The following is a 27,957-nucleotide window of genomic DNA, read 5'->3' as shown; positions in this document are numbered from 1 at the left end:
TACTCTGGAGTTGCCATGATGATGGGCTGTTTGGTCCATCCTGGAGTCAAGAAGCCCTGTCCTCCAGCCCCACTCACCATGCTTATCCATTCTTCCCAAGGCTGTGCTGCCCTCTTCCCCTGACCAGGGACTGGGATGAGAGGGAATTCCCAGAACCCACAGAACTAGGTGTGGTCTCTAGGGCCTTTGTTGGCTCATGAGGGGCGGGGCTAGAACCTCACCTGCGCATAGGGCTCCGCCCAGGAAGTGATACCTTTTCTAGATCCTCCATAAAACACTCAAAACCCAGGTGTTCCCCCCTTCCTTCTTGGGAAGGCATTAAATGGGGGTAGAGGATGGCTTTGGCCCTTAACAGATTGGGTTCAAATCTCAGTTCTACCACATAAGTATGAAAGCTCTCTGACCTTCAGCATATTATCTCTCTTCATCTGTAAATCAGAGATAGTAGTACAGTACCAGACTTTACCTGGTCCACATCAAGCACTCAAAGCATTATGTTAATTTGTATCAGTATTTTCACTCCTCCCCTTTCTGTCCTATCCCTATGCTTCCTCACCCCTGCTCCTCACTCTACCCACTTTCAACTCATTGCTTTAGCTCCAAGGATCAGAGGAAATGGCACCAAGTCAAATTAGAAGCAGGGCTGAGGTGAGAGCCAGGTGTAGCTCCTGAATGTTGTGTATGAGTGTGCGAGAGCTGGGGCTGGGGGAGGGAATAAAATCTTGGGGAAACTTCTTTTCCTGGCCTTTCGGTGGGTGTGTGGGCAGAGACAGGAGTATGCAGAGGGGCAGAGGATGCTAACCCAGACGTGGAGAGCCTGTCAGTCTGATAGGGAACAATGAAACGGTCCTCCATCCAAGTCTGAGGGTGGAGGGGAGTGGGGTCTCTTCCTTCAGTCCTCTTCCATGTTGGTGGAGGCAGGTTGGTGGGACGTAGGACAGAGAGAGCAGAGCAGCCCCCAGGAATCTCCTAGTCATGTGGCGGCAAACCTGTCAAGAACTGTGAAGGGTTGGCAGTTTTGCCCTTCTTGCAAGTGTGCAAGTTAGCCTGCTGTAGTTTCATGGGTGCTGCCAAAAAACAGGAGACTCCTGGGTCAGAGACAAAGGACATTATTACTCATGGCACAGTAGCATCAGCATATTTGTGCCAACTCCCCTTGCCCTACTGTCCCACGGGTGCCATATGAATACCTGCATAAGCAGTGGTTTGCATTACAAGAGGAACCCTGAGCTTAGAGAACCCAAATCTTTTATAATAGGCAGTAAGCAAACCCACTCTTTGCTCCCGAAAGAGACACCATCTCTATCTTCCAAGGTTGTTCACTATATAAACACCCTTGAAAAGTCAGTGCCTCTGCTTACAAGACATGCAGAAATGTGAAAGATCCACGGAGAATTGTCTCCCAACAAACCCATTCTCCTCACATTTACTGAAAGAGCTTGTAGCCCTCTTGGCTCTTGATTGCAAAATTCAAAAGCTCACTCTGGCTAATTTATAGAGAAAGAATAATGGGAACTCACAGAATGGCCAGAAGACTTGACAACTGGAAAGGAACCAAGGAAGGCTGGTGACCATGAACACAGCCAAGATCACACCACAGGAACAACCCAGTTAGGAGGCTACTACTGGGGGCCACCCCTGGGCGCTGGTACCATGAGCAACCTCCTTGAGTTACTACCTAAGATTTAACGCTCCGGCAGGCACATTCAAGCCACTGAGCCTGTGCTGTGGCCTTTAGGGAACATCCCACCAAGACACCACAATAGGGTGTCCCCTGGTCTGCTCATTCATCTCATCCTGTCTCCCCCACTTCAATCTGCCCAGAAGCCCTTTGTCATACTTAGGGAGCTCATTTTCTCTTCTCAGGGCTAGTTGGGGTTTTGTGGACCTTCATAAAAGTTGGATTGTCATAACCAACAATGCCATATAAAAGCACATTAGAAATTGACCTCAACGGCCGGCCCCGTGGCTTAGCGGTTAAGTGGGCGCGCTCCGCTGCTGGCGGCCCGGGTTCGGATCCCGGGCGTGCACCGAGGAACGGCTTCTCCGGCCATGCTGAGGCTGCGTCCCACATACAGCAACTAGAAGGATGTGCAGCTATGACATACAACTATCTGCTGGGGCTTTGGGGGAAAAAAAAAAAAGAAATTGACCTCACAGGGTATAATATGGTCTGTAGTGAAGGCATGAGAGGTGATCCCACTAGCACCAGGAACACATGTATGCCTCCGGCACTCAGATGCCCCCTTGGGAGACCCCTTGAAAGGGGAGAAACTGCACTGATAATGAGCGTGAATTTAGAATCCTCTGGATCTGTATCCAAAAGAGACTACTTAAAACCAGAAGTAATGAGCTTTATTTTATTAGCAAGCTTAAGCATTATTTTCTGCCATTCACAGAAATCACATCTACAGAACAAAATGAGGTCAGTTACCAAAAGTAAAGCTACAATTTTTCTATTAAATTTTAATTTTAAATTAATAGTATAAATAGCTCATTAACTTCCAATAACTAGGTATAACAGAGATGCAGTATTCATTTTAGTTGAGCAATAAAGTTATCTTTATTGTTAATAAAGATAAACAAGAAATATCCAATAAGGTAGTAATTGCTATCCAAGTGGGGATATCTATAACAACATCTTATATTTGTATAAAGAGAATGGGGCCTCTTACACTTTGAATATCATGTCAGTTAAGATGTGTTTGGCTGGCCAAATGTCAGAATGCCCAAATAATAATGGCTCAAACCTTATAAAATTTATTAGTTCACTTATGAAGTCTGAGGTAGGGGTCTTCAGGATTGGTTCAGTGGCTTGATGAGGTTATTAAGGACCCAGGCTATTCTTGTCTTTCCTCTCTGCCTTCCTTGTCTCTCCTCTTGGTTGCAAAATGACTGCTGCAGCTCCAAGCATCATGACCTCATGTGACCATGACCAAAGCAGGAAGTAAGGGGTTGCAGGGCAGGAACTTCTCAGAAGCCCTCCAGCAGTCTTCTCTTTGAACTTCATTGGCCAGAACTGAGGCAAACACCCATTCCTAAACCTACCATTTGAGAAAAGGAATGGGACGCCAAGATTGGCCTAGACTGGTTGTAATTGGTACCTTTGATCAAGTAGGACTCATGGAGTATAGTTATAAAACAATTTCTTTTTTGCCTCCTTCAATCCCTTTAAACCTGCTCAAGAGGAGGATATCCTCCTTCCTTTGTCCATGGAGGACAGACAGGCCCTACGACGTGTTCAGAGAACTCTTAGAAAATAGAAAACCCTATGGTCAGTGAAAGTTGATATAATGCTACATCTCCTTCCACCCTGGCTGGAGCCTGCCATGGCCAGTGGCCTGCCATGGGCTGAGGTGGGGGTCAAAAGATATGGTCCTTCCTCCCTCTTTCTCTGCCTGTCCTTCCTTCTCAGCTGGCCAACCACTAGTTTCTGCCCTCCCAGCCTCAATCCAGGCACTTCCTTGGATCAAGGAGGATACACTGGATTCTGGGGGGTCACTCGTTCCCTCTGTACCCCTAGGAGTCTGATGGTCTGCTTCCAGCTTCCCCTCTACTGAGGTCTTCCCCTCTACTGTTCCCCTCTTCCCCGGATGAGTGGCCCATCAGAAGCACTGACACATTCTTTGTTCAAACTATGTGAAGACCGCCTTCTGATTTCAGTGCAGCCACGCTCCTTCGTTCCCGCCATGGAGCAGCTAACCAGCCTGTATCACACGTTTTCAGTTTTCCACACAGTAGTCAGACTTCAGTTCACTGAGTCCCCCTAATGACTGGGGACACATGTCAAGGTCTTTGATGGGTCCCGTTGAAGCCCCTTTCTCTGCTTCTCCCCTTGTTTTGGGGGGGTGGGGGTGGAGATGGTGATATGCATTAGTTTCTGATTGCTGCTGCAACAAATCACCACCAACAGTGGCTTAAAACAACACAGCTTTCTGCCGTAGTTCTGAAAGTCAGAAGTAGAAAGTAAGTCTTACAGGACCAAACTCAAGGTGTCGGCAGGGCCGGTTCTTTCTGGAGGCTCCAAGGGAGAATCTGCTCTTAGCTTCTTCCAACGTCTAGAGGCTGCTGGAGTTCCTGGCTTGTGGCCCCATCACTCCAATCTCTGCCTTGGTTGTCACATCCCCTACTTCTGCAGTCAAACCTCCCTCTGCCTCACACTTGTGATTACATTTAGGGTCCACCTACGACAGTCTGGATTACCTCCCTGTCTCAAGATCCCCAACCACATCTGCAAAGTCCCTTTTGCATATAAGGTGACATTCACAGGTCCTGGGGACTGGGAACCACCCGTCTTTGGGGGTCATTCTTCAGCCTACCACAGGCCACACAGCACAGCTGCAATTTTCTCTAAATAAATCTTCTTTGCCAATCCTCTTCCAGTCTGCAGCAACCCCACTTTTGTATACTCTAGGGGGAGAGAAGTCTGAGGGTCAAGTGACTTGTTTCTGGCTGACTCCTAGATAAATTCTGCAGATGGTCTTATTCCTTCTCTAGTGTGCTGCATCTACTGTATCTTGGAGCCTTGGCAGAAACTGCTATTTTAATTCTGCCAGGATTGACTGAGACCCATCATGATTCTCTCTCTTAGGCTGGACCCACTTTCCCTCATTTCCACCGGATACCTGAACAAAATAGGATTCTATCAGCAAGAAAGAAAAGGAAATAGCTCCTCTGTATTGGGGTAACCAGCCTCTAGGATGGCTCCCAATGATCCTTGCCTCCTGGTAGCCGCAATCTCAAGTAGTCCCTGCCCGCATGAAACAGGCTGACCTGGGTAACTGACAGGATATTGTGGAAACAATGGAGTGTGACTTTCGAGGCTAGGTAATAAAAGACACTGTGGCTTCTGTCTTGCCCTCTCTATTGAGGAGAGTGCTCTCCCGCTGGGGAAAGCAAGCTGCCACGTCATGAGGACACTCAATCAACCCTGTGGAGAGGTGCGTGTAGTGAGGAACTGAGGCCTCCTGCCAGCGTCAGTTTTCTTGTTTCCTCATCCATAAAATGGGTACAAAATCATAGTCCTGATGCCTTTAGGAGGTAACTTAGAGAAAATTCCCTTCTAAAAGGTAAAGCCAAGCCCTGCCTGATACAGGAACCCATTTCCTCTCTGCCTCATATCCCGCCTCTTTGCTATTCCTGGACTCTGCCAAGCATGCCCCTGCCTGGAGCTTTTGCACTGGCTGTTCCCACTGCCCGAGTACTGTTCCCCCAGACATCCACAGGGCATGCCTCCTCATTTCTCTCAGGTCTCTGCTCAGATATCACCACAGCAGTGAGGCCCTCCCTTGACCGTCTTATATAAAATTCCACACACCTCATCTCCTTTAGTCCTTTCTTGTTCTTCCTGTATTTACCACCATCTGACTTACCACAGATTTATTTGTTTATCTCTCTTCCATCACCTCCTGACATGTAAGTGGCCTCCATGAGGTCAGGGACCTCATTTATTGCTCTACCCTCAGGCCTGTAATAATGCCTGGCACATAGTAGGCACTCAAGAAATATTTGTTGAATGAATGTGTTGCTGTAGCCATGGGGTAAAGTCCTATGATTGACAGCCCACTCTGGAGGAATCACATGGGTAGAGTGGGGGATGGGGCAGGTTCTCCAGAGAAAGTGGGGTTCACGGTGCACAGACAGGGCTGCTGGGAGAGTCAATGAGAGCTGGGACCCACCCATTCCTGAGCGTGTGTGTGTCCTGATGGTCTGATGCTTTCCACATACACTATTCCTTTATTCTTCACAACACACCAGAAAGGTAGATATTATTTTTCCCCTTTTACAGTTGAGGGAACTAAGGCACAGAGAGACTAGGTAGCATGTGAAGGTCACAGAGGGATTGGGGAAAGGGTCCAGGGCTAAACTCATGTCTCTGGATTCTATTGCTCTACGTCATCCTCACCCTACAGTGTTCACTCAACAGGAAGGGGCATGGCACCCCTGGTCCTGCTTTCTCCCCCAACCCCCAGAAGCCCCCACCCCTGTCAATGGAGTGACAGAAGCAGCCCCAGCCTCTCCTCCTGCTCCATCGGCTCAAGGGCGGGCTCTGCAGGGCAGTGCTTGGCTGCCGGAAGAGTTAACAAGGAGTGTTTGTAGCAGCCGCTGTCTCCAAGGAGAGGAGGGGAGAGCAGACTGGAGAGGCCCGCAGGCAGGCTGGTGGGGTCGAGGCAGCCAACTCGACCTGTCCAGCCCTGGGGGGAGAGAGGAGTGTCCTCACCTCCATCTGTCCTGGGAGGTGGCGACCTCAGCGGACTGGGCAGCCGGAGAGTGAAGTCGAAGTCGCTGCAGGGCCACCAAGTAGGGAAAGTTCTGGCAGGGACTGAGGAATGTAGGGGGGTGGGGGCCGGGCCTGGCCTGGTGGTGGCTGAAGCCAGAGGCAAGTAGCAGAGCCAGAGTCCTGGGCTCTGTGAGGGTAGAAGGGGAACCCCTGAGTCAGGGAGAACCAGCCACGACCCAGCAGGGGGCAGGAGTAAAACGCAGCAGAGGGAGAGAGGAGGCGCCCGCGGCCTCCCCTGCTGAGGCCATGTCCCAGCCTATGGGATGTGGGAGGAGCCCTGGGACCCTAGGACCTCCCGTGCGCAGCGTCCGGCCCTTTAAGTCCAGCGAGCAGTACCTGGAAGCCATGAAGGAGGACCTGGCTGAGTGGTTCCGGGATCTCTACGGGCTGGATGTCGACGCGGCCAGCTTCCTACAAGTGCTGGAGACGGGCCTGGTGCTGTGCCAGCATGCCAACGCCATCACTGAGGCCGCTCTGGCCTTCCTGGCTGAGGCACCTGCCCGAGCCCAGAGGATTCCCCTGCCCCAGGCCGGGGTTTCCTGCAACGGGGCCGCCCAGCCGGGCACCTTCCAGGCCCGGGACAACGTCTCCAACTTCATCCAGTGGTGTCGCAAGGAGATGGGTATCCAAGGTAACCACCTGGACCCCTCCCCAGACCCTCATCTTGCTGGGCGTCCGTCTCCTCTCTGAGGGCCAGGCTGCATCGGGGGTCAGGAGCTGGAGTCCTTCCCATTTTGCCTTGGGCCAGCTCATCCCTTCCCTTTTTATGCCTCAGTTTCCCCATCTCATAGTAAATCTTCAATAAACAAATGTGTTGATTGATTGAATGATTCATTCATTCAACCAACACATATTGAGTACTTATCTCCTTTGTGTTGAGCACCACGCTGGGCACTAAGGAATAATAAGACCCAGAGTCCAAGGAGTTCATGGTCTAGGAAGAGAGAGATAAGGAGACACATAAGTCACAGCCCAATGTGATAGAATCTCCAAGTAGAGGCACACGTGCTGGGGAGCCAGGGAGGAAATAGCTACCCAACGAGGTGGAAAGGGGGGCCATGAAAGGCAGCACAGAGGAAGGCGATCTGAGCTGAGTCTTGGGGAATGAACAGCAGTTTGGGGGAAAGGGAATTCTAGGCAGGGGGACAGCAGGGGCAAAGGCACCAAGAAGGCGCTGTGTGTGGATGACTGGGAGGAGCTGGGGTAGGACGCAGTGAGGAGAGGACAAGGGAGGAGGCAAGTGGACGTTAGGGAGGGCCCGTCGTGCCGGGGCTTGTGACACTCAGGTGAGTGACATGTCAGGATCCCTAATCTCCTTGGCCTTAGACCAGCAGCGGGATGAAGCGGGATGTTGTGTCATCCTCCAGGCCAAAGGCGGTGGGGTGAGGCAGAGGGAAGGATCCAGCTGGGCTACTGGCTGGTGGCAAGGCAGTGAGGAGCAGGACTGGAGGACTGATGAAAGCTGGTGTTTTACTGAGCACTTACCATGCGCCAGACTTTGTCTGCAAACACTTAACAACCATCGCCACAACCACCCCATGAAATAGGCTTCATCCCCGTTTTACAGAAGAGGAGACTGAGGCTCAGAGACCAGTGCAAGGTCACAGCTGGTGGGTGGGAGAGTCTGGGTTCCAAACTGGCAGCTGGCCTCCAGAGCCTGTACTCAACCCTGCACAGCGATGCGCGTGCTTGGGTTGAGGCTGGGATGCCTGGTGGATACCGGAGGTGAGAGGGGTGGGTGGGAAGTAAGACAACTGCTTCTTGCTCCTGGACCATCCTGGCAAACCGAGTGGGGAGATGGGCAAGGTGCAGTTAACCCTTCTCTCGCGTGGCCCACAGCCAGGCTCCAGGTTCCTCTGCTCCGCTGTGTCACCTCTTCCCACCCCCAAGCTCTCCTGTTAGAAGGGCCACCTTGTCTGCACTCAGTGCTGAGCAATTGGGCCAGACCTCTCCTAGGGGCGGGCTGACTCCACGATGCCGAGACCCAAACCACCCCACATGCCTGCCACCCGGAGCCAGAGATGGCTCGGCTTGGGAGGTCAGCAGGGGGCTCAGGCTGCCTCCCTCCCTCCCCTCCCCCTCCTTGCCAGAAGTGCTGATGTTCGAGACGGAGGACCTGGTGCTGCGCAAGAACGTGAAGAACGTGGTACTGTGTCTGCTGGAACTGGGCCGCCGCGCCTGGCGCTTCGGGGTGGCGGCGCCCACCCTCGTGCAGCTGGAGGAGGAGATCGACGAGGAGCTGCGGCTCGAGCTGTCCCTGGCCCCGCCCGACCCCCCGCCGCCCGAGCCCCCCACGCGCCGACCCTGCCACTTCCGCAACCTGGACCAGATGGTGAGCGGCTCCGGACACACCCTCAAGGCCCCGCCTCCCCTCCCCCTCCCACTCCTTCCCCCTCCGAGCCACCGGCTTCTAAACTCCAGTCTCCACCCTGACACTAATTCACCCTGTGGCTTTGAGGAAGTCATGTCCCACTCTAAGCCTCAATCCTAATCACACAGAGTGGCAGCTAAGCCGCTTGTTAAGTTTTTATTTTAAATCCAGCACTCTGCACCTCCTCTCATTTAACCCCCATAGGACGGTTTTTAAGAACACAGACTTGGACACCTCGGTTCAAGTCTTAGTTCCACTGCCTTGCAGCTGTGTGACTTGGAGCAAATTATTTAACCTCTCTGTGCCTTGGTTCCCTCATCTGTAGCGTGGGGATAGGAACAGTACCTACCTTCCATGGCCGCTGTGAACAGTAAAGGAACCAGAGCATACGAAGTGCTCAGAACAGGGTCTGGCATAGAGGGGCCCTCTGTAGGAGTTAGCTCTTACTGAAAGTAACCTCATTTCCACCACCGAGGAATCGGGCTCAGGGAGGTTTCTTAACTTGCCCAAAGCCTAGATGCAGTGGAAGCAAGACTCTGACCCCAGCCTGTCAGATACCCAAGTCCACCTTCTTCACCGTTACACTCCACTGCCTCTGTCCGCTGACCCACGAGGGCGCTGCACTCGAGGTGACCACTCAAGGTCTTGTTCTCACTGGGTCATTAAAGTCTCTACTTGCTTCTCAGCCCCCAGCCCTGACCTCAGCAGAAGACTTGGAGCTGGCTCTGGGGGCAGACAGGCCCTCTCCTGGGCTTGACTCCCATGGTGCAGAGCTTGGGCACCTTGGCCAAGGGGAGGGCTGAGCCCATTGCCCACTGCCCGCAGGTTCAGAACCTTGTGAGCCACTGCACGTGTCCGGTTCAGTTCTCCATGGTCAAGGTGTCTGAGGGAAAGTACCGTGTGGGGGACTCCAACACCCTCATCTTCATCAGGGTAAGTCCCAGGACAAGGGTGGAAGGGCCCCCAGGGTCAGTAAAATGGGGTTTCCTTCCATGGGACCCGCCCAGGCATGAAGGCAAGGACAGGAAGTCACCATTCACCCCAACTTATCAGGCCTTGGGGCTTTCTTTCTCTCCCTTGGAGAATTCCAGAAGATTCCTGGCAAAGTTGGCAAGCCTATCACCTCTCCTGCGAGAGCAGCCAGGCTGCGAAATATGCACACTCCTAACTACACACGTGTGCAGGGGGTATTTGTATGCGCATGTGTGCATGGATGAGAGTGTGTGCTGGAAGCCTGCAGGTGGGTCCAAGAAGAGGGGACGCCCTCCACCCTACCCTCAACCTCACCTTTTCCCCCTGCAGATCCTCCGGAACCACGTGATGGTGCGTGTGGGGGGCGGCTGGGACACACTTGGCCATTATCTGGACAAACACGACCCCTGCCGGTGCACGTCCCTGTGTGAGTCCCTTGAGAGTCCCCTCCCTGTGGCTCTGGGTCGGGAGGCCGGAAGCAGAGGCGGGAGGTAGGTCTGATTTACAGAAGCAAGAGGTATGCGGGAATGCAGAAAGGAAGATACCAGAGAAGGCACAGGTGTGGTGCCCTCTCAGCCCTAGGAGGAAAGCGGAGCGGCCATAGTGCAATACCAATTGTAGCCACAAGATGACGCCAAACACACAGAGAATCAGCATCATCTTGGCAGGGCTAAGGTCTAGCTCTGATGTCCACAATGGTGGCACCAAGCATGACTTGGAGGGGTCTTTAGTGCTCCCATAATCTCCATCAGCACCTCAAGCCACCCAATGAAGCATGCAATCTAAGTAAAAGATGTGGACTTGCAATACAAAGGCAGCTTTAAGCAAGTCCCCCATCTGGGCCCTCTGACCAGATTTCATCCCCTAAACCCCTCTAAGGAAATTCTGGCGCTGGCGCTGTCACTGTCACTGTAGGTCCCACTGTCTCTAATGTGGGATGTGGAGCATGGGACAGCTGGGGCAGAGGAACAGTGGGCCCCATCAGTGGGAATTTAACCCTTTCTCCTCTCCTCTCTCTGGGGGGCTCTCTTGGTAGCACACAAGCCTGGCAGCTTCCTGAAGCCCCCAGTTCCCCCTGTGCAGCATGAAGTAAAGGTACAGGATGAGCCCTCACAGCCACAGCCAACGATGACCATCAGCCGCTCCCAGAGCCCACTGCCCCCTGTGGACTGGAAGACATATACCTCTTCAGGCCGAAAGCTGAGGCCCCCCACCTCATCCTCCCCCAGCCCCTGTAGTGAACGAGGAGCAGGGGCAGGGGTCCTCAGAGAGACAGCACCATTCCTGAGGTACAGGGGAGGGACAGGGAAGGGCTTCTTTCTCCTTTGAAATCCCAATTCTCAGAGGCCACCCCACCCCAAGATAAAGGGAGCAGGTGTCCCAGCAGGGCCCCACCCCAACAAGAGTTCAGGTGTTCCAACTTTAGTATATGTGCTGCCAAAGCGAGCAGGACCTCAGGTGTTCAGAACCAGAAAAGCAGCCAGTTACTTTGGGATCATCTAGTTACTTCAGATGTCCTCCCATTTCACAGATGAAGAGGCTGAGGCCCATAAAGAGAATAGACCTACTCAAGGTCCCAGCAGACACTAAGACTCCCCTACCACCCAAGACTGGTGGCCTCTAGTTGTGGGATCTGACGTAACCCAGGGCCCGCACCAGGCTTCATTCTATCTGCTACACAGGGCACGAGGGAGAATAGACTTAAACAGTGTCTGCCATAAGGAAGACTCTTGGGCAGGCACAGAGGGAGAGGGAGCATCTGTTTCATGCAACATGAAGTCTGGCCCCCTTGAGTTCTGGCTGGGAAAGGCCATCCTTCCCAGAGCCAGGGGTCTGGATTAGGTGACCCTGCCGGCCTTATGATTCTCCCTTTCAGGTACCAGGAGAAGTCGCTCGCCCCATCTCGGAGGCAGCTGCCAGCTGGGGACAGCCCACCCAACCCTCAATCCCCACCCTCCCATAGGGGCCAAGACCCATGGTGCACCTCCTCAGAGAAGAGGGAGGACAGATACCCCTTGCAACTCCTCAGGGGAACGACTCCCACATCTTGGGTTCATGAGGAGACAGACAGCTGGGGAACTCATGCCAGGGCCCCCACCCCGCAGAGACTCCGAGCACCTGAGGCCACCGCCAAGGGGACACCAGCAAGAGGAACATCTCCCCTGCCTCGTTACTCCAGCTCCGCCAAGCCCGCGGGCCCCAGGCAGCCACCCTGGGGTGAGGCTGAGGGTGCTTCCTCCCAGCTCAGGGAGCCAGCATCTGTCCGTTCTCCATCCCCTGTTAAAGCGCCCACCAAGATCCCCATCCAGCTGTCTCCTGCCCGCCCCCCAACTCCAGGAAGAAGCTTTCCAGGTACTGCAAGTGGAGGTTCCACAACAGAAGTGGGGAGAAGCCCTATCCCATTAAGGGCCGTCACTGGGGACCTGGCTGGGCCCAGACATGGGGACTGCTCTGTGGAAGGGAGGCAAGGAGACCAGAAGCTGGACATCCGGGTGACAGCAGAGGCTGGAGAGCCACAAGGCCTGGGCCCACAGGGGCGGGAGGGGAGGTACATGCCCCTGCCCTTGGCGGGGACTAAGGAGCAAGCCATCTATCACAGCCTGGAGGGGGAGCTTTTGGCCAACATGAAGCTGCTAGAGGTGGGGGGTGCCTGTCCCTGGGGCCCAGGGTCTGGGGCCATCCCTCGTAGTGGAGTCTACGTCCCCAGCCTGGGTGGGCGGTGGTGTGAGCCTGGGGGTCCTTATGACAAAGTCATTCACGAACTGGCTCAGGGCCCCCCACCTCTCCTTAAAGTGGACTTGGGAGCCTGGAAAGCAGCCCCTACAGGCTGCCCTAAGCCAACTGTTACCACAGACCCAGGAAGCCCAAAAGGGAAACTAGGAGCTCAAGAGAGTGGGCCCTGGACAAAGGCAAACCTGACCGCCAAGGGCCCCAGGATGAGGAAGGTCCCAGCTCAAGGAGGGCAGGACTGCTCAGCACCTACTGTGTCTGCCAGCCAGGAGGGCCCCACACCTTTGTCCTCAGACCCCAATTCTGACAAAGCCAAGGCATGTGCCGGCAAGGGCAAGAGAACACTCCGGAAGCCCCAGAGGGTCCCATCCATCTACAAGCTGAAGCTGAGGCCCAGGATGCGGCCCCGGCGAGACCACAGACCTGAGAAGCGGCCTTCACGAATCCCCAAGCCACTGGCCTACCTCCACCTGGGTCCAGCCAGGGTGCCCCCCATGGGCAGGCTGGTGAGAGCAGGGCTGGGCAGAAAGGGAGGGGAGGCAGCCCTGGTGGATGAAGTCTGGAGTGGGGAGGAGGAGGAGGAAGGAAGGGAGAGGAAAGAGCCAGCATCCCCACAAGAGAGCAACCTCCAACCTTTGGAGGGGCTGGGGCCTCAGCAGCTGGATCCAGCCACACTCCCACCTGAGGAGGAGTCCTGGGTCTGACAAGGGGCTTCTCATCCCCCCACCTGTGGGTGTGGGAAGGAGGGAAGCAAAAAGACTGTGCATGTATCCACTGGCTTCTCAGCTGCAGGATCGAAGGGAAGGTGCCTCACCTCAGTACAGGTCTTGGCCAGGAGAGGTCAGAAGACAAATACAGACTCAATCTGCTCAGCTGTGCAAAAGGCCAACCCATCACTCCCACTCCAACTCCAGTTAGGCTAGGGGCGGTGGGGCCCTCCTGTATCTTATTCATCTCCCCCGGAACAGCTCTCCAGACTCCTTTCCTCTGACCTCTGGCCATGCCAACCATTTGCACAACTCTTAAAAGTTATTAAACACATGTGGGTCTGTCCTTGAGCTCCTAACTCAAGTCCCGCACTCTAGGACTGTGGTGGTGCAGGAAGGTGTAGCCTCAAATGTTTTCTCACTAGAGGGGAAGGGAACGAGGGGGAAGGAGCTGGGGGTGAGAGAGGCTTCCTTTCTTGAGGCTCAGCCAACCTTTCCAGACAGCCCGTCCCTCCTGGAGCAGCTGGTGCGTCAGCACCATAGACAGGGACAAGGGCCGCCCCACAAAGGCTCCCACAGGACTTCAAGCTTTACTCTGGAATTTGGGAACTGAGCTCACTCCGAGTCAAGAGGGATGGTTGAGAGTGTTCTTAACACATCTACACCCATGAAGTTATGACAGGGGCCACAGAGGCTCAGCAGCAAGTGGGATGAAGACACAGAAGCAGAAGCTGGGATTGAGTCCAGGTACGAAAGTTTTCCAGAGAGTGGCAGGGGAAGACGATAAGCTTCTCCTCTGGATGGTTTTGATGAGTTGGAGGGTTCAGGGTGTGTGGAGAGGAGATGAGTTCCAAACTCTTCCCCCTAGTTCTCCTGGTTGACCGGGACTTTGGGACTCAGGGCCACCCTACCACCCTCACTCTCCTTCCACAGCAGAGCCAGCAGGCTGGCCCTGTAAGGAGCCCTTCCCTTCCACTGTCAGGAACTGAGCCGACACCTTGGTACAGAAACGAGGGAAAACACTCCCTGATTTTTAATCTGACTTCCAATCACAGCGCAATGGGCGTCACACACATACTTCCAGACCCTGTGGTGGGAAACCCTGGGGGGAGGGCAGGGAGGACAGAGACTCAGAGTGGGGATGGAGGGAATCGAAATCAAAGACCTGGGGTGAAGCGGAGGGGTTCAGGGGGGGCGGGCCAGACCATACATTCCAATGGCTCCCACAGGGGCAGCCAGAGGCCTGGGTCCCCCAACCCCACCTCAGGTGCCTCAGAGCTGGCAGCAATGATGGAGCAGGTGAGATGCTGCCATCCCTCACCCCATCCCCCTGGTGAGCCAGGGGGCAGGGATGCAGGGGATAAAGGGGGCAGGCCCTCTTCCTTACCCTCCCAGCCACTCCAAGGTGTGGGGAAGGGGAGCCAGCTCCTCTGTTTCAGAGGGAGGCTCAGAGAGGGCAGGTCACTTGCCCAGAGTCATGCAGTACAACAGGGACTCTAACCCAGGAATACTGGGTGGCCCAAGGTCAGGGCAGTCACTGTAGGGCTGTGCTACCCCAGTGGGTGGAGGGGGAATCAGTTGGGGAAGCAGAATGACAGATTCCCTCTCACACTGGATCTAGATGATAAATTCCCTGACCACCACCCCTCCCCCATACTCTTCTCCATCACTACTCTGGGCTACCTGATTTCCCGGTCTATAGCCACAGCTTGGCTAGGTGGAGGCTGGGTTGTTCTATCTGTCCCTCTTCTAACAAGAGACCTTGCTATCCTCCCACCAGACCAGGGCTGAGGGCTCAGCCTCAAGGAAAACTCGGCCAGGGGGCAGAGGACACGCACCACTTCCCCCACTCCCCAGGTCCCCCAGGAATCCCTCAGGCTGATCCTAGTATCTTCATTATTTTTGTTATTTCTAAATCGGTACAAAACTGACAGTGATCAGCTCCGGTGACGAGAGGTAGAAACCCGGCCAGGCAGCCGGAGAAAATGGGGCGGAGTGAGTAAGGGCATAGGGACAAGGGTGTTGGGACAAAGGGGCGTAGATCCTGAGGGCCTCCATCTAGGCATGGGGATGCAGGCGTATCTCCCTTAAGCACAGGGGTCCCTATAATTCTTTTCCTGGCTCTGCCTCTCTCCAGATTAATCAAAATAATCTTGAGATACAAGGCAGGCAGAGTCTCGGGCATGCAATTGAGGGGGGATGGGGAGACAGAGTCTTCACTGGCACAACCTGACCCCCCCCCCACCGCCTGGGCACCAGCCTGCCCACCACCAGCCCCCCAAAACCAACATCTCGTAGTCTTGACACACCACCCAACGCAGGAGGGAACAGAGGGCTGGAACCTGGCATCATGGAAATAAATCTATCCTTTGGGGGACTGCCTCTCCACACTCTGTCAAGGAAGTTTTAACCCAGGGGGTGATCTGCTTTGGGGTCAGGAAGGGGGTGAGGGGCACCGGCAGGGACGGACCATTGAGTTAAGGCTGGAAGGTAGGTTGTTGTGTCTCTGGGGGCTGCTGGGCGGGGAGGCCTCCCTGGAAGGGGAGACCTCAGCCTTCTCCCCCTGACTGATCTGGGACCTCAACCCTCAGACCCCGATTGTGGTCCCTGGGCCACCTGCATCCCTCTGCTCTGTGCCAGTGGTGCTGACGGTCAGAAGGCTGTCCTCACAAAAAAGCTGCCAGGATCTGCGACAAGGGGATGGACGAAATGAGAGCCCTGTGAACGGAGCTGGGGGCGGGGAAGGGGACCGGAGGGTGGATAAGACAGCTAAGGACTCACAGACGCTTGGGCAGACAGATGGACACAGGAAAAGACGACGCGGGGCAATGGCAGACACACTCTCTGGCGAAGACGGGTGAGGGCCCGGCCAAGGCAACACCTCGCCACCCCCACCCTCCATTTCACACGCTCATCCCCAATCCCAAAAGGCTGTGGTGCCCCTTGGGGCCGGGCCGGGTACTGCACTAACCCCAGCACTCAAGGCGGCGTCCCAGGAAGACAAACGCGGGAGAGAGGGGAGGACTGGGCAGTTATGGGGAGGCTCCCTCTCGCCCTCTGCCTCTCACCGGGAAGTGCGTGGCTGCGGGGGCGTTTCAGGCCCGGACCATCCGAGTTCTATTCCCGGCCCCTCCCCGCTCAAGCCCGCGGTCCCGTGGGGAAACCGCCCGGGCCCGTCGGCGCTGCAGCCCGCGGGCGCCCTCGGGGCGGGCGCGGCGTCACATGATGGCGCAGCGGTTGCGGCGCAGCGCGCCCTGGAAGCGCAGGGCGGCGTGCACGTGCTTGCAGCGGGCGCAGCCGACGCTCTTGAGCAGCTCGCTGAAGAGCAGCAGGATGTGCCAGTTGTACTTGGCCGAGCACTCCACGTAGCCGCACTTCCAGGTCTTGCGCACCAGGTGTGACACGTTCCAGCGTGGGATCACGCGTCCGCGCTGCAGGTCCCTCTTGTTGCCCACGATGATGATGGGCGTCTCCGAGGTGCCGATCACCCTACGGGGCGAAGTGGGACTCTCAGAACTCTGCCAGTCTCACAGCCACTGACCTTCAATGAAGGCAGGCTGTTCCTGGTCAGTAATAGCACTACCATGCGTCTGTTCCAGGCACAGCGCTAAGCCCTGGAAATATGTTTTATTCTCTCATCGGCACAACTGATCCAAAAGGTGTGTATTGTTGTTATCCCCATTTTACAGATGAGGACCATGAGGCTTACACGTTAACTGGCTGTAAGTCTTGCAGCTCAGGAGCCCTGGCAGTCTTGTTCCTGGAACCCCTGCTCTTGACCACTGCACTGGACAGCCACCCCATGGCAAGGGTCCCAAAATGAATTAACAGAACCGGGGACAGCAAAATGTCATGAGTGTGTGCGTGTTTGAGTGTACGTGTGGGAACCAGAGGGTACTTCATCTGTGTCCCCCCACTGCACCCTTTTCATGGCAGCTGGCTAGCATTGCAGCATCCACTGAGGTGGCAATGGACTGTATCCTGGCCCCTCACCTCGTCTCTAGGATCTGCTGGCGGATGGTCTTGATGTACTCAAAGCTGTCAAAGCAGCAGATGTCGTAGACCAGGATGTAAGCATGGACGCTCCGAAGTCCCCTGCAGCAGGCATCTGCCCACTCCTGCAACACCCCCAAGTCAGTGCCAAGGTCAGAGCAGCCATGAGGGCTCCCCTTGCCCTCAGCCACCTCCAGCCATAGACGCACAGCACTCTCACCTGCCACTGCACCCCAAGCCTTCCACATCCACCCATCCCCAAGAGGCCAGGCCCAGGGCAGAATGGAGGAGCTCGGTGCTGTGGCTTCCCCACCCCCAAGCCAGGACAGGGCAGGTAACACTCTCTGACCTCCAGGGCCACTGCACTGTTCTGTGCACACCTAGAGCTGAGATCTGCCTTGTCCCATTTTGTCCCCCAATCCATCTTACCCAGTCCTTTGTTCAAGTACATTTACTAAGTGGCTCTAAGAGCCAAGCCCTGAGCTAGTTGTTGGACCTGTTGAATCCTATCTTCCAAGGCTCAGTTCAAATGCCTCCTTCTCCTCAAAGAAGCCTTCCTCCAAGCAAGGGACTACTCCCGTCATCGCCTGTGTTCTAAGAAACTTTGATTATACCTTGGTTGCAGCTGTTCCCATCCCCAGCTCCCCACTTCTGCTATGAGCTCCCAAGAGGGCCAGAGCCAGGGTTTCCTCCTTTTTATATACCTGTTTCCCCCCCTCCCCCCCAGTGCCTTGAACTGCGATGCCGTCTTAATTGTACTACCTACGCTGGTGAGCTCTCCATGGTCCTGAACCCCACGTGGTCCACAGTGGGATGAATGCAACTCCTGCCTGTAATGCTGCCCTTAGATTGCTACTTGATGTGCCCCTTCTGTTTGCTCCACTCTGCCCTCAGGGCTGAGGAAGAGGAGGCCTGAGGAGAAAAATATTGAGACTGGATGCATAATGGGGGCCCAATGTAGAGCAGTGCCCCAGGGCAGCTCCAGGGAGAGGGAACTTCCTGAATGCTTGTGGCAAATTCTCAGGGCAGTAGGCCCCTGGAAAGGCTGAGTGCACTAAAAAGAAAGTTCCTTAAGAGATTAATTAGCTAATTAAGCTTCCAGCAGATGGCAATCACAGGAGCAGTTGAAGGCAGCCAGTGTGTGTAAAGAAGGGGTCCCTGAAGTTGGGGGAGGCAGAGGCCTTCAAGGATAAGGGGAACCAGGGTCTTCTTTGAGGGCCCAGGCAAAAGACGAGAAGTAGGTGCAGGCATGTCTCCTGTGCCAGCTTGTGAGTTGAGTTGGGGCAGGGACCAGGTGTGAAGGACTACAGCTGTCTCTCCACCTCAAAGAAGGCATAAAGGGAAAGACTTTGGTGGCAGTGGTGGAGAGTTAACTCTGACTCCAGAAACGCACTTCCCAACTCAAATGCTTCGAAGCTGCTGCAGTGGATTTCCCCAGGGAGATGATGTGGCATCTTTTCTTTGTGCTGAGTTTAAACTTTGGTACAGGGGGAAGATGCTGAGGACAAATCTAAAACTGTAGGCAAGTATTAACTGGCTTCTCAGGCTAAGGAAGACTGCATCCTGCTGGACACATGTCCTCTGGAAGCTTGGGACCCCTATGTGTATGCAGTCCCCCCACCATCCCACACAAGCAGTGGAGATCAGCAGGAGGTGGGAGGGATGGGAAACAGACAGGCTCCCACCCTCTTCAGGCTCTCTGCCAGGGAGAGGGAACAGCTGCCAGCCTTCAAGGGTGACAGCCCCACCTCTCCCCCAATATGCTGCCTCCTCCAAGGGGCGTCCAGGCTGCCTCCCACCCACTCCTCCCTGGGGGCTCCTAAAAGGGAAAGGAGGAAGACTCCTGACTGGCTGGGTTGTTCCTTCACCCCTGATTGAAGGGAGGGAGCCAGAAAGCTCAGCTTTCCTTCCAGCTAGCTCTAAGCAGGCTTCCAGATTGTAAAAGACCCTCTTGGGGCTGTATCAAGACAGAGAAGGAGCAATGGAAACTGAGTCCAGTTCCAAGGGTACAGGAGCTGCGTGTCAACCGTGCATTTACTGCTCATTCCTTTGGTGGGCTGCATACGCCCTCTAACCTCAGCTTCCTTCTCTGATAGGAGGAGAGGGGGCTGCAGAAGGAACAACTGAGGCTCAGACCCAGGAAATGCCAACTCTCCTGGGCTGGATCTCATCTCGCGTTGGGGAAGAATGTACTTTTATTTTCAGATGGTGGTCATCAGGATTCTTGGGTTTTACACTTGATCTTTGAGACTTCCACGGTCCCCTCTCAGTACTTCTCAGCTCAAAGTCCCTTAACTGTGCTTCAGGAGTGAAGTTTTAGGCATCCTGGAGAGTCCAAAACCCAGGGCCAATCAGAAAGAAAAAGACCAACAATCCACTAGAATGATGGGCAAAGGGCACTAACAGTTGTCAGAAAAAGAAATACAAAGGCCCTGAAACATATGAAAAGACGCTCAACTTCACTAATAATCAGAGATGTAAACAAAAACCACACTGAGGCTATCATATCTCATTTATCAGACTGCCAAAAATCCTAAAGTTTGACAGTACACTCTGATGTATCGATGGCAAAGCTTCAGGGAAACAAGTGGTCATGCACACTCCTTGCAGGAGCACAAAATAGGCAACTTTATAGGAAGACAGAGAAATCTGACAACTTCCAAACTCTGGTTGCACTGACCCTTTGACCTAGCAAAGCCACTTCTAGGAATGGATCTCACAGATATACTCCGTGTACAAAAAGACTACATACAAGGCTATTCGCTGTGGCACTGTTTGAAAAAATAAAAGAATGGAAACAACCCACTTGTCTAACAAGAGGGGACTCCACGGTACCTCTCCAATGGAATACGGTATAGCCGTGAAAAGATAATAAAGACCTCTGGATACTGACACGGAAAGATCTCCAGGTGATAATGTTAAGTCAAAAAAACAAGTGGAATAAGAATATATTTTCTTGTTTGTGTAAAGAAACACTGGCAGTATGGATAAAAAAACGAGAACGGCTGTAAAGAGTGGGGCAAGAATCAGGGGGCAGGAGGTAGGGCTGCACTGAGCTTTCTCTGTACCTTTTTACAAACTTTGGGCTTTTAAATTCTTACCTATTCCAAAACTGAAATTAAATTAAAATTAAAAATAAATACACAATGAAATGTGAAAAAACAAAGCTCCACGCGCAGGACTGGAGTGAGATCTGAGTGGTATTTGTGAGGTGCAGTAAAGAGAGGTCTGCCCATCTCTACTCGGGCCTCGCTGTTTCCAAGGGGTGATGCATGGATCAGGCTTTTGTTTTCGGTGCTGACTCCCTGCACCTGGGATGGGAGACACTAGTGTTCCTGAGGCTGGGCCAAGGCCCTCCTGCCCAGAGTTGCTGAGACAGCTGAGCCTGAGCCCCTCCCCAGCCCCCAGCCCCCTTCCTGAGGTTGCTGGATTTGCACAGTTACAACTGCCCATGCCGTGGCGCCTGCCTCCCGGGGTTCCACCACCATCCTTCCTGGAGAAACCTCTGCACACTCTGGCCAGGGGCTTCCTTAGCTGAGCAAACATGTCTTGGAGCTCAGCTTCCCCCTGCACCCCACCCCCTCTCACACCAGAGATAGAGAGAGGGAAGGAGGACCTGGTCCAGCAGGCTGGGGGGAGGAGCATTGCAAGCCAGGGCACGGGGGCATCTGAACCCGACCCCTGCAGGAAGGGGGCCCAGCGGGCCAGTCCTGAGGTCAGAGGGCAGAGCATCACTTAAGAGAGAAGGCCCTTGGGCAAGAGACCTGGTTGGGGTCTCTGAGAACACACCTCTCCCAGGTCCTGGCCTTTTCCTCTGCTGTCCCTTTTACAGACAACGTGGGCCTGAGGCCACGGTAGGCAGAGCCCAGAATATTAACAGGCATCTAGTGTTCCTGTCTTTCTCTCCACTGCCCCTTACCTGCCCAAATCCTACTAGCTGAGACATCACCTCTTGTGATCCCTCCAGGTTAGAGGCCCCCTTAGGGCTGCCTTAGGTCCCCGCGTCTCCTCAGATCTCAGCACTTATTGCACTACGTAATAATTGCCTTTTTGTCTTCTCACAGACTATGAGTTCCTGGAGAGCAAACTGCACATCTGTTTTGTGCATCATTCTACCCCAGTGGCCTGGGGGTAGGGCCTGGCCCACATTAAACGTGCCTCAAATATTTGTTGAATAAACTAGCAGACTAATGAATGGATTCCTGGTACAGCTCTAAGTGGGGCGGCCAAGGGTGCAGTGTGGAGCTCTCAAAGCAGTGGTCAGGGCCTGGCAATAGGGCCAGAGCCTGGATAAGGGTGGAGTTCAGCCCCTCCCGCCACCCCACTGTCCCCGAGGTGCCCACCAAGGGCCCTCCTACCTGTAGCGTGTTGACAGGGAAGGCGCTGATGGGCGGGAAGTCGAGGATCTGGAGGTCGTGCACGTGGCCGTTCATGACAACAGCAGGTAGGTAGAGGCGGCGGGCGGTGGTAGGCACGCAGACCTCGCTGAACTCGTTGTACAGGAACTGGCGCACGATGGCACTCTTGCCCACACCTCGCGCCCCAAGCACGGCCACCCGGTAGGTGGAGACCATGCCTCCCGCCCCACTCCGCCACCGCGTCCTCGCCGCTGCCTGGGGCTCCCCCGGGCTGCATATTCCAGGGGCTGGGGGCTCAGCCACCGTCAGGACCAACCATTGCTGCCCTTGCTTGCCCTGGGCCCTCTGTGGCCTCCACCTGGACTGTGGGGACAAGAGATGGGCTCAGTGGGCCAGCTTTTCCCCCTAGACATGTCCTGCACTTTTCCACCTCGGGGACTTTGCTGAAGCTGTTACTGCCACTTGGAATGCCTTCCCTTTTCCAGAACCCCTATCCCATTGATTGAAAACCTCTCCATCCTTCCTTCTCCATTTTTTCCTGCCATCCCATCAGTGAGAATCAATCTTTCTTGACTTGTATCATGATCCAGCTTTTGGCCAGGTCTGACTCCCAGATTGAGGCAGGCTGCAGAGCAGGATGGAAAGAACACTAGACTTGGTTTCAAATCCCAGCTTTCCCACAGAGCCCAGGACAAGAGAGCAACTCCTCCGAGTCTCAGTCTCCTCGTCCTCAGGGCTGAGACTAGGCCAGTGTGTCTCAGGGGAGGCCCTCCCGGCATTTTGTGGAGAGAGACTTCTTTACTGGACAGGACCGTCCGCACACCGCAGGACGTTTTACACCCCTGGCAGCCAGGAGGTACCTGCCAACAGCAGCCTCCAGTCACCATGATGACCAAAAATGCTCCCCCCGCCCCATTTCCAAATGCCCCAGTTGAGAACCCCTGGACTAGATGACCGCTTTGGCTCTGGAGGGCAACACTTGTGGGGCACTTACTCTGTTACCACGACCACACGGTTATGCTTAGGGAATACAATATCCCTAAGGGGTAGACAGTCCCACTTCAGAGAGAAGGCTCAGAGGGAGTAAGCTTGAGCCCAAAGTCACACAGTTAAGAATGGCAGCTACTCCCTTCTACGATGTCACAGGACTTCCAAGTTTACGATTCTAGCTGGTGAATGCCTACAGGCCAAGGGCTCTGTCTGATTCTCTGGCATCCCCCAGAGCTCAGAGGGCCTGGCACACAGCAGGTGTGCTAGCAGCCAGGAAAGGGCCCACAGGGCTGGACCTCACTATGCATTCATTAGCTCCTTGCTTGCTCAGTTTCAGCGACTTTAGAGCTTGGGTATAAATCCCAGCTATGATGTTTCTGAGCTGTGGGTCGTGGGCGAATCGCAGGCCCGATCTAAGCCATGCTCTGCACACATATAAAGTGCGGTCAGTAGTCCCTACGTTTGAGATAATCCATGGACTCTCTTAGCTAGGCGCCTTCTCCTTCTTGGGGATGGTGACCGGGGAGGCTGGTACATGCCAGAGACCTGATGTCTGGGGCCTATTCCCAGGAAGGGTGACCCCAGTGCCTGCGAAATGGGTCCAGGCAGATGGGTTTGCTGGGTTCCAGCAGGGCCAGGCTGTTAGTACGTGTGCAAGTTTTCTCTGTGTATGCAGGCTCTCTCCATATACGCACAGTTCACAGCTGAATGTCCGTCAGTCTGTCCTGGTCCAGAGGACCCAATCCACTAGGTGTGTGTGCATACAGCACAGTAAGTAAAGGGCAGGATTTGGAGTGAGACCCACCAGGGTTCGAGTCCCAGCTCCACCACTCCCCTAAGGTATAACTCTGAGCAAGAAACTTCACAGGGTCTTGTGAGGTCGTGCACGGAAATCCCAGTGCCTGGCACAGAGTAGGTGTTCAATAAACAGTGGCCACTGATATGCACAGGGGTCCTTCATTCATCTAAGGTTTCCCATGATCTCAATGGAACCTCCTAGCAATCCCAGGATGGGTCACTATCCACTGTTGCTCATGTACATGTAGCGCGCGCGTGCGTGTGTGTGTGTATGTCTTCTCCCCATTTTTTAAAGGTAAAAACAAAAACAAAACCAAAAAAACGAGAGGCTTAAGGAAGTGAGGATCACCCGGCCAGTTGAGCTGTCAACTCAGACTAGGACCCTGATCTCCTTCCTGCCCGATGCAGCATCCTTTTCCCCAACAGGTGCTTATCCACTTCTATGGGCTCCTAACTGGGGGAAGACCAGTTCATCCTCCCCACAAATCCCTGCAGGCCCCGGGGCCCCTCAGGCATGCCCGGACATTGTCAGCTTGGCAGAGAGCTTCAGCTGGGTTAATTACATAACCAGCACAAGCAGGTGGGGAGGGGGCATGCTAGGGGAGGAAAAGGGCAAGGAATGCAAGAAGAGTCCCCCGCCTCTTTGGGTGTGGCAACTTAGCGGTATCCAGGATGTACCCGACCTGCAGAGTCTCCTGGACACCACACTCCCTGCCCGGAAACCAGTCCTTTCTGGGGAACAGCAGGGAAATAAAAGCGGGCCACAGTGCTGCAGCCAGGGAGGGGTGCAAGAGAGGCCCCTGGGCTGGGGCCAGCCTCTTGGAACTCACCAGGCCCAAGTGTGGCTCTCTCCCTGACTCAGAGGTGAAGGGTGCCCCCTCCCTCTTCCCAGGCAGGGGTCCCGGTCTAAGTACCTATTAATCCAACATTCCCGGCTGGGTGGAGGTGGAAGGGGGCTGTCCGGGGAAGCAGGGCCCAGCCTCTGAGCGCTCCCTCCCCAAGGCCTGCTCCCTGCAGTGAGTCTGCAGACAGCGCCCCGGCAAAAGACCCGGGACACACAGGGGCCAAAGCCTGCCTCTTGCCCTCTCCCCTCGGCCTGGACACCTGAGTCCCTGCCCCAGACTGAGGGCCTGGGCTTTGCGGCCCCTGGGCCTAGTCACACGTCTGCCCGCTGTTTGTCTGCACACGTTCATGTGGGAGTGGGTGGGTGGGGGCGTCGGAGGCCCCCATGACCTGATTGGTAGGAGTTTGGGGGGATGCCGGAGCCCAGCCTGCTCTCCGCCTCCAGCACCTTGCAGGCAACCCCCACCCCCAGCACCAGCTCTCACGTGGCCATCCCGCGCCGCTTCCCCGCCAGCCCTCCGGCCCCCTCCTCCCTCCTAGCCCTGGCCCCCCACGTCCCGGCCGCCCCCCCATGCCCCCTGGCCCCGCGCCGCCCCCGGCCCGACCCACCCGGCCCCTGCCCACCCGCTCCCCTCCTCCCGCGCTTACCCGGCGCCGTCCTCGCTGCCCCCAGCCCTGGCCGGCCGGCTGGCGGGGCCGCGCTCCCCCCGGGCTCCGGCGCTGCCCCCCGGCTCCCCGGCCCGGGGGGAGGGTAGTGGGGGCGCCCCGGGCTGCGCAGTCGGGGCGGGCTCAGAGCGGGCGCGGGGGGGGCACTGCGGGCGGGCGGGCGGCCGAAGGGGTAGGAGCCCTCCGGGCTGCTCTCCCTCCGGAGCGCGCCGCCCGCTCGCGCTGGAGGGAGGAGGAGGAGCGCGGAGGGGCGGGGGGTGGGGGGTGGTGGCTGGCGTTCCGCTGGGTCCCTGAGCCTGACAGATTCTCTGGGGCGGCCCTTGGCGAATTCTTCTTTAATCCGTGGCCTCGACCTTCACCCCGCTCCCGACTCCCCCTGCGATATTTTTAGCTCTAACCCGGAGGTGGGGGGAAGAAAGGGACCGGAGAGGCCCTAAAGCCTTTTGCTTCACTCCATATCCCCCGCCACCCCCAAAACATACACCCTCTCTAGGTCTCTCTTCTGACCCTCCCAGTCCATCCAGTCAGTTACTGCCGGGCGCCCACTGTGTGCCAGAGACGGCATCCAGACTCTTCTCCACGCCACTGGAGGACTGAGCAAAGGGTGAACTGCGGGACGCCGTGAAGAAAGGCAGACTAGGCTAGCGCAAAGCAAAGCTTTTCTCCTGCCAAGGAATGACCTCCACACCCCTAGAATTACTGCTCCCCTCTCCTCTCCAGACTGGCAGATAGCAGCATTTGCCAGGGGTGAGGGCAGTCTCACCCCTCTAGTCATTCTAAAACAATCGTCATCCGCGTCATTCATCATCAGTAGCTAACATTTACTGAGCGTGTGTACTGTGTGCCAGACAACGTGCTCTGAGCTTTGCCTGCATCCTCAGAGTTAATCCTCACAACAATTCTATAAGGTAGATTCTGTTTACTCCGTTTCACAGATGGGATAGCTGAGGCTGATGGAGGCTGAGTAACTTGTCTTACTGAAGTGCAAAATGTGGAATACAAAGATTGGGAGTCCCTAGCTGGGCAGCCACTGACGAACTTGGCATGGTCCTCACAGTCCAGTGGGGAGACCAGAAGCAAACAGGCAGTGCTAAGGTGCTGTGTGAAAGTTAAGATGCTGGGGGAGGGCAGACGGAGTGGGTTGATTATTGAGAGGCGTCAGTGGAGGCTTCCGAGGAGGCAACTTTCAAGGAAGGAGCCTTGAAGGAAGTGGATTTGGGGGGGGCAGGGTGGGGGATGTTGTAGGAGAGGTGGGCTTGAAGGTGAGAGAAGTGGGAGCAATTACAGAGGCTTGAGAAGTGAGTCTAGGAACGAGACAGGCGCCCAGGGGGCCGCAAGCATAGTGAGAGGAGGCCAAGAGGTGGGTTGAGGTGAGGTCACAAAGGCTTTGATTGCCGGGGAGGGAGTTTGGATCTAGTCCTGGGCTGGCTGGGAAGGCACTGAAGGGTGTTGAAGCAGGGCAGCAACCTGGTCAGAGTCACATTTTAGACGCCTGCAGGGCAGAGGGGAGGGGGAGGAGGAGGGGGAAGCCCCTGGGACCCAGCATCCCCCACCACCACTTTCTGTTACCCGTGGGGCTCCAGCTTCCTCACAGAACCCAGTTCTTCTCCTCCCTTTGGGCTCTGCATTTTGGGCACTTTCCCCATTGCTCCCACCCTCTCCCGTCCAGACAGAAAGCACGGTGGTTATGAGCCTGGGCTTCCGAATCGGATGATCAGGATTTAAACCCTGGCCTTACCACTTACTATGTGACTGAAGACAAGTCACCTGAATTCTCCAGGCTCTACTGCCTCATTTGTAAAACGAAGATGTGACCAGTTGTCCCCACAGCATAAATGAGCTACGATGTTAAAGTCCATAATGCATTGCCTGGCATGTTGTCAGTCTCACTGTGTGGACTTTATCTTTTCTGGCCTTTTTTAGAGACACACAGCCATTCCTAGAGGAGCTTGACCACCACCTTGGCAAAGTGTTTCCATTTATTCTGGGTGGGGTCCCAGGGGGTTGGGGAGGGGGTATGAGGAGAAGGCCCAGGGCAGCAGCTAGAAGCAAATACAAGGCTGAGGAGGATACAGTTCCTCCTGGAGTGCTACTTTTGCGATGAGAAATCAGATTTACTGGCCGTGTGGGATCACAATGGGGTCACTGAGAGCCTCCTACCTTGATTAAATCATCCAGGGCACTACCTGTCCCCCCATTGTATCTGACAGTCTTTAATCCTTACCCTGCCCACGGACCCCAGGTTTTATGTCTATTACCCCGGCCACAACCCTCCATCCTGGTTGTTTCAGCCCAAGCTGGACTAGAAATGAGAACTCGTGCAATGCTCACACTCTGACGGTGGGGCCAGCCTTCTCAGAAGCTTCTCAACTTAGCTCTAGTAGGGGAACACAGAGCCACAGGTTCATTATGGGGCCTCATACTGGCCTTCAGTGATAGATCATTTGAAGCATTATTTTTATATAAAAACAGCCATAGTATTAACATAAAATGCAAAAATTCCCTGAATGTAAGATTTAGTTAAGTCATTTTGGGTTGCTGAGAGTCACTTTGGGCTAAGAATGTACACCCCTAGGGGCCTGTTTGCTCTCTATCATTAGGATTACCTTGGTTGAGAGGCCCTGTCCTTGGGTCTGTCTGACCTTGAGCCTCACGTGGCTCAGGTTCAGCTGAGAAGGCCTGATGGCTGCGGACGCGTGGACCCACCTGCAGCATCTGAGGCCTGGACAGAGTGGGACAGAAGGGACGAGGATCTGAACCTGCCTAGTCCACCCCTGCTCCATCATAGCTGAGGACCCCGCTGGGCTTTCAGAGGCTGTTTGGCTAGATCCTGGATCTAACCTTAAGTGGAGAGTTAATGAAATAAGGGAGGGAAAGCCAAAGGCTGGATTTGAACATTATCCTGTAACACCCCGTACCTAGTGGGAACAGAGGGTGAGTGGAGTTCTCTCAGTCCCAGGATATTGGGGCAGTCCTGTCTCACAGGACACTTCTGGAATTTAAGTCCATCTGGGTTGAATCAACCCCCGAATTAGCCTTCCCGTTGTTGGCAGCATCAAGAATGGCAGGGCAAAAGCTAAATGAGAAACTGAGATGGCAAGTTTAGAGCCAACTCGGAAACTTTTCAAGAAACATCCTTGTTGCTAATAACATGTCTGGGGGCTGGTTGGGATTCTAGGATTAGTGTTGAGGAGACAGAAACGGGTAACAACGGGGGAGGTGTGATCTTTCCCAAGTGCCACACCAGGT

At 54.9% G+C, this 27,957-nt stretch overlaps 2 protein-coding genes across 3 annotated transcripts; one reads left to right on the top strand and one right to left on the bottom strand.

The window, feature by feature from the left end:
* The first annotated feature begins 6,360 nt into the window (after positions 1–6,360).
* GAS2L2 (growth arrest specific 2 like 2) lies at positions 6,361–13,460 on the top strand. The gene is made up of 6 exons (XM_004434853.3): positions 6,361–6,911; positions 8,371–8,612; positions 9,477–9,584; positions 9,954–10,050; positions 10,660–10,912; positions 11,500–13,460. Exons 1-6 carry the CDS (start codon positions 6,527–6,529, stop codon positions 13,055–13,057), a joined length of 2,643 nt encoding a protein of 880 aa, XP_004434910.2. The 5' UTR covers positions 6,361–6,526; the 3' UTR covers positions 13,058–13,460.
* A 602-nt stretch (positions 13,461–14,062) lies between these two features.
* Positions 14,063–24,881, bottom strand: RASL10B (RAS like family 10 member B). Of its 2 annotated transcripts, XM_087440821.1 has the most exons (4): positions 24,691–24,881; positions 21,412–21,774; positions 17,054–17,178; positions 14,063–16,549 (listed from the first exon to the last, which is right to left on the bottom strand). In XM_087440821.1, the coding sequence occupies exons 2-4, from the start codon at positions 21,625–21,627 to the stop codon at positions 16,279–16,281; spliced, it is 612 nt and encodes a 203-aa protein (XP_087296947.1). In that variant the 5' UTR covers positions 21,628–21,774; positions 24,691–24,881; the 3' UTR covers positions 14,063–16,278. The 2 variants fall into 2 exon arrangements, with proteins under 2 accessions (XP_087296947.1, XP_004434911.1); XM_004434854.3 differs by lacking the exon at positions 24,691–24,881 and having other exon boundaries at positions 21,412–24,477.
* Between the last annotated feature and the right edge of the window lie 3,076 nt (positions 24,882–27,957).

This window comes from Ceratotherium simum, chromosome 16 (assembly GCF_057802395.1).
Source record: "Ceratotherium simum simum isolate JZ-2026a chromosome 16, ASM5780239v1, whole genome shotgun sequence".
NCBI classification, from domain to species: domain Eukaryota; kingdom Metazoa; phylum Chordata; class Mammalia; order Perissodactyla; family Rhinocerotidae; genus Ceratotherium; species Ceratotherium simum.
The sequence above is the reverse complement of the archived record's forward strand: the minus strand, read 5'-3'. Positions and strand labels throughout refer to the sequence as shown.

What these genes read in the sequence shown, in the direction of transcription:
- RASL10B (XM_087440821.1), bottom strand. Translation starts at nt 21,627, where the DNA reads ATGGTCTCCACCTACCGGGTGGCCGTGCTTGGGGCGCGAGGTGTGGGC. An exon ending in TCCCTGTCAACACGCTACAG is followed by an intron (nt 17,179 to 21,411) that starts GTAGGAGGGCCC and finishes GGGGTGTTGCAG; the next exon opens with GAGTGGGCAGATGCCTGCTG. An exon ending in CAGCAGATCCTAGAGACGAG is followed by an intron (nt 16,550 to 17,053) that starts GTGAGGGGCCAG and finishes TTCGCCCCGTAG; the next exon opens with GGTGATCGGCACCTCGGAGA.
- GAS2L2 (XM_004434853.3), top strand. Translation starts at nt 6,527, where the DNA reads ATGTCCCAGCCTATGGGATGTGGGAGGAGCCCTGGGACCCTAGGACCT. An exon ending in TCCGCAACCTGGACCAGATG is followed by an intron (nt 8,613 to 9,476) that starts GTGAGCGGCTCC and finishes CACTGCCCGCAG; the next exon opens with GTTCAGAACCTTGTGAGCCA. An exon ending in ACACCCTCATCTTCATCAGG is followed by an intron (nt 9,585 to 9,953) that starts GTAAGTCCCAGG and finishes TTCCCCCTGCAG; the next exon opens with ATCCTCCGGAACCACGTGAT.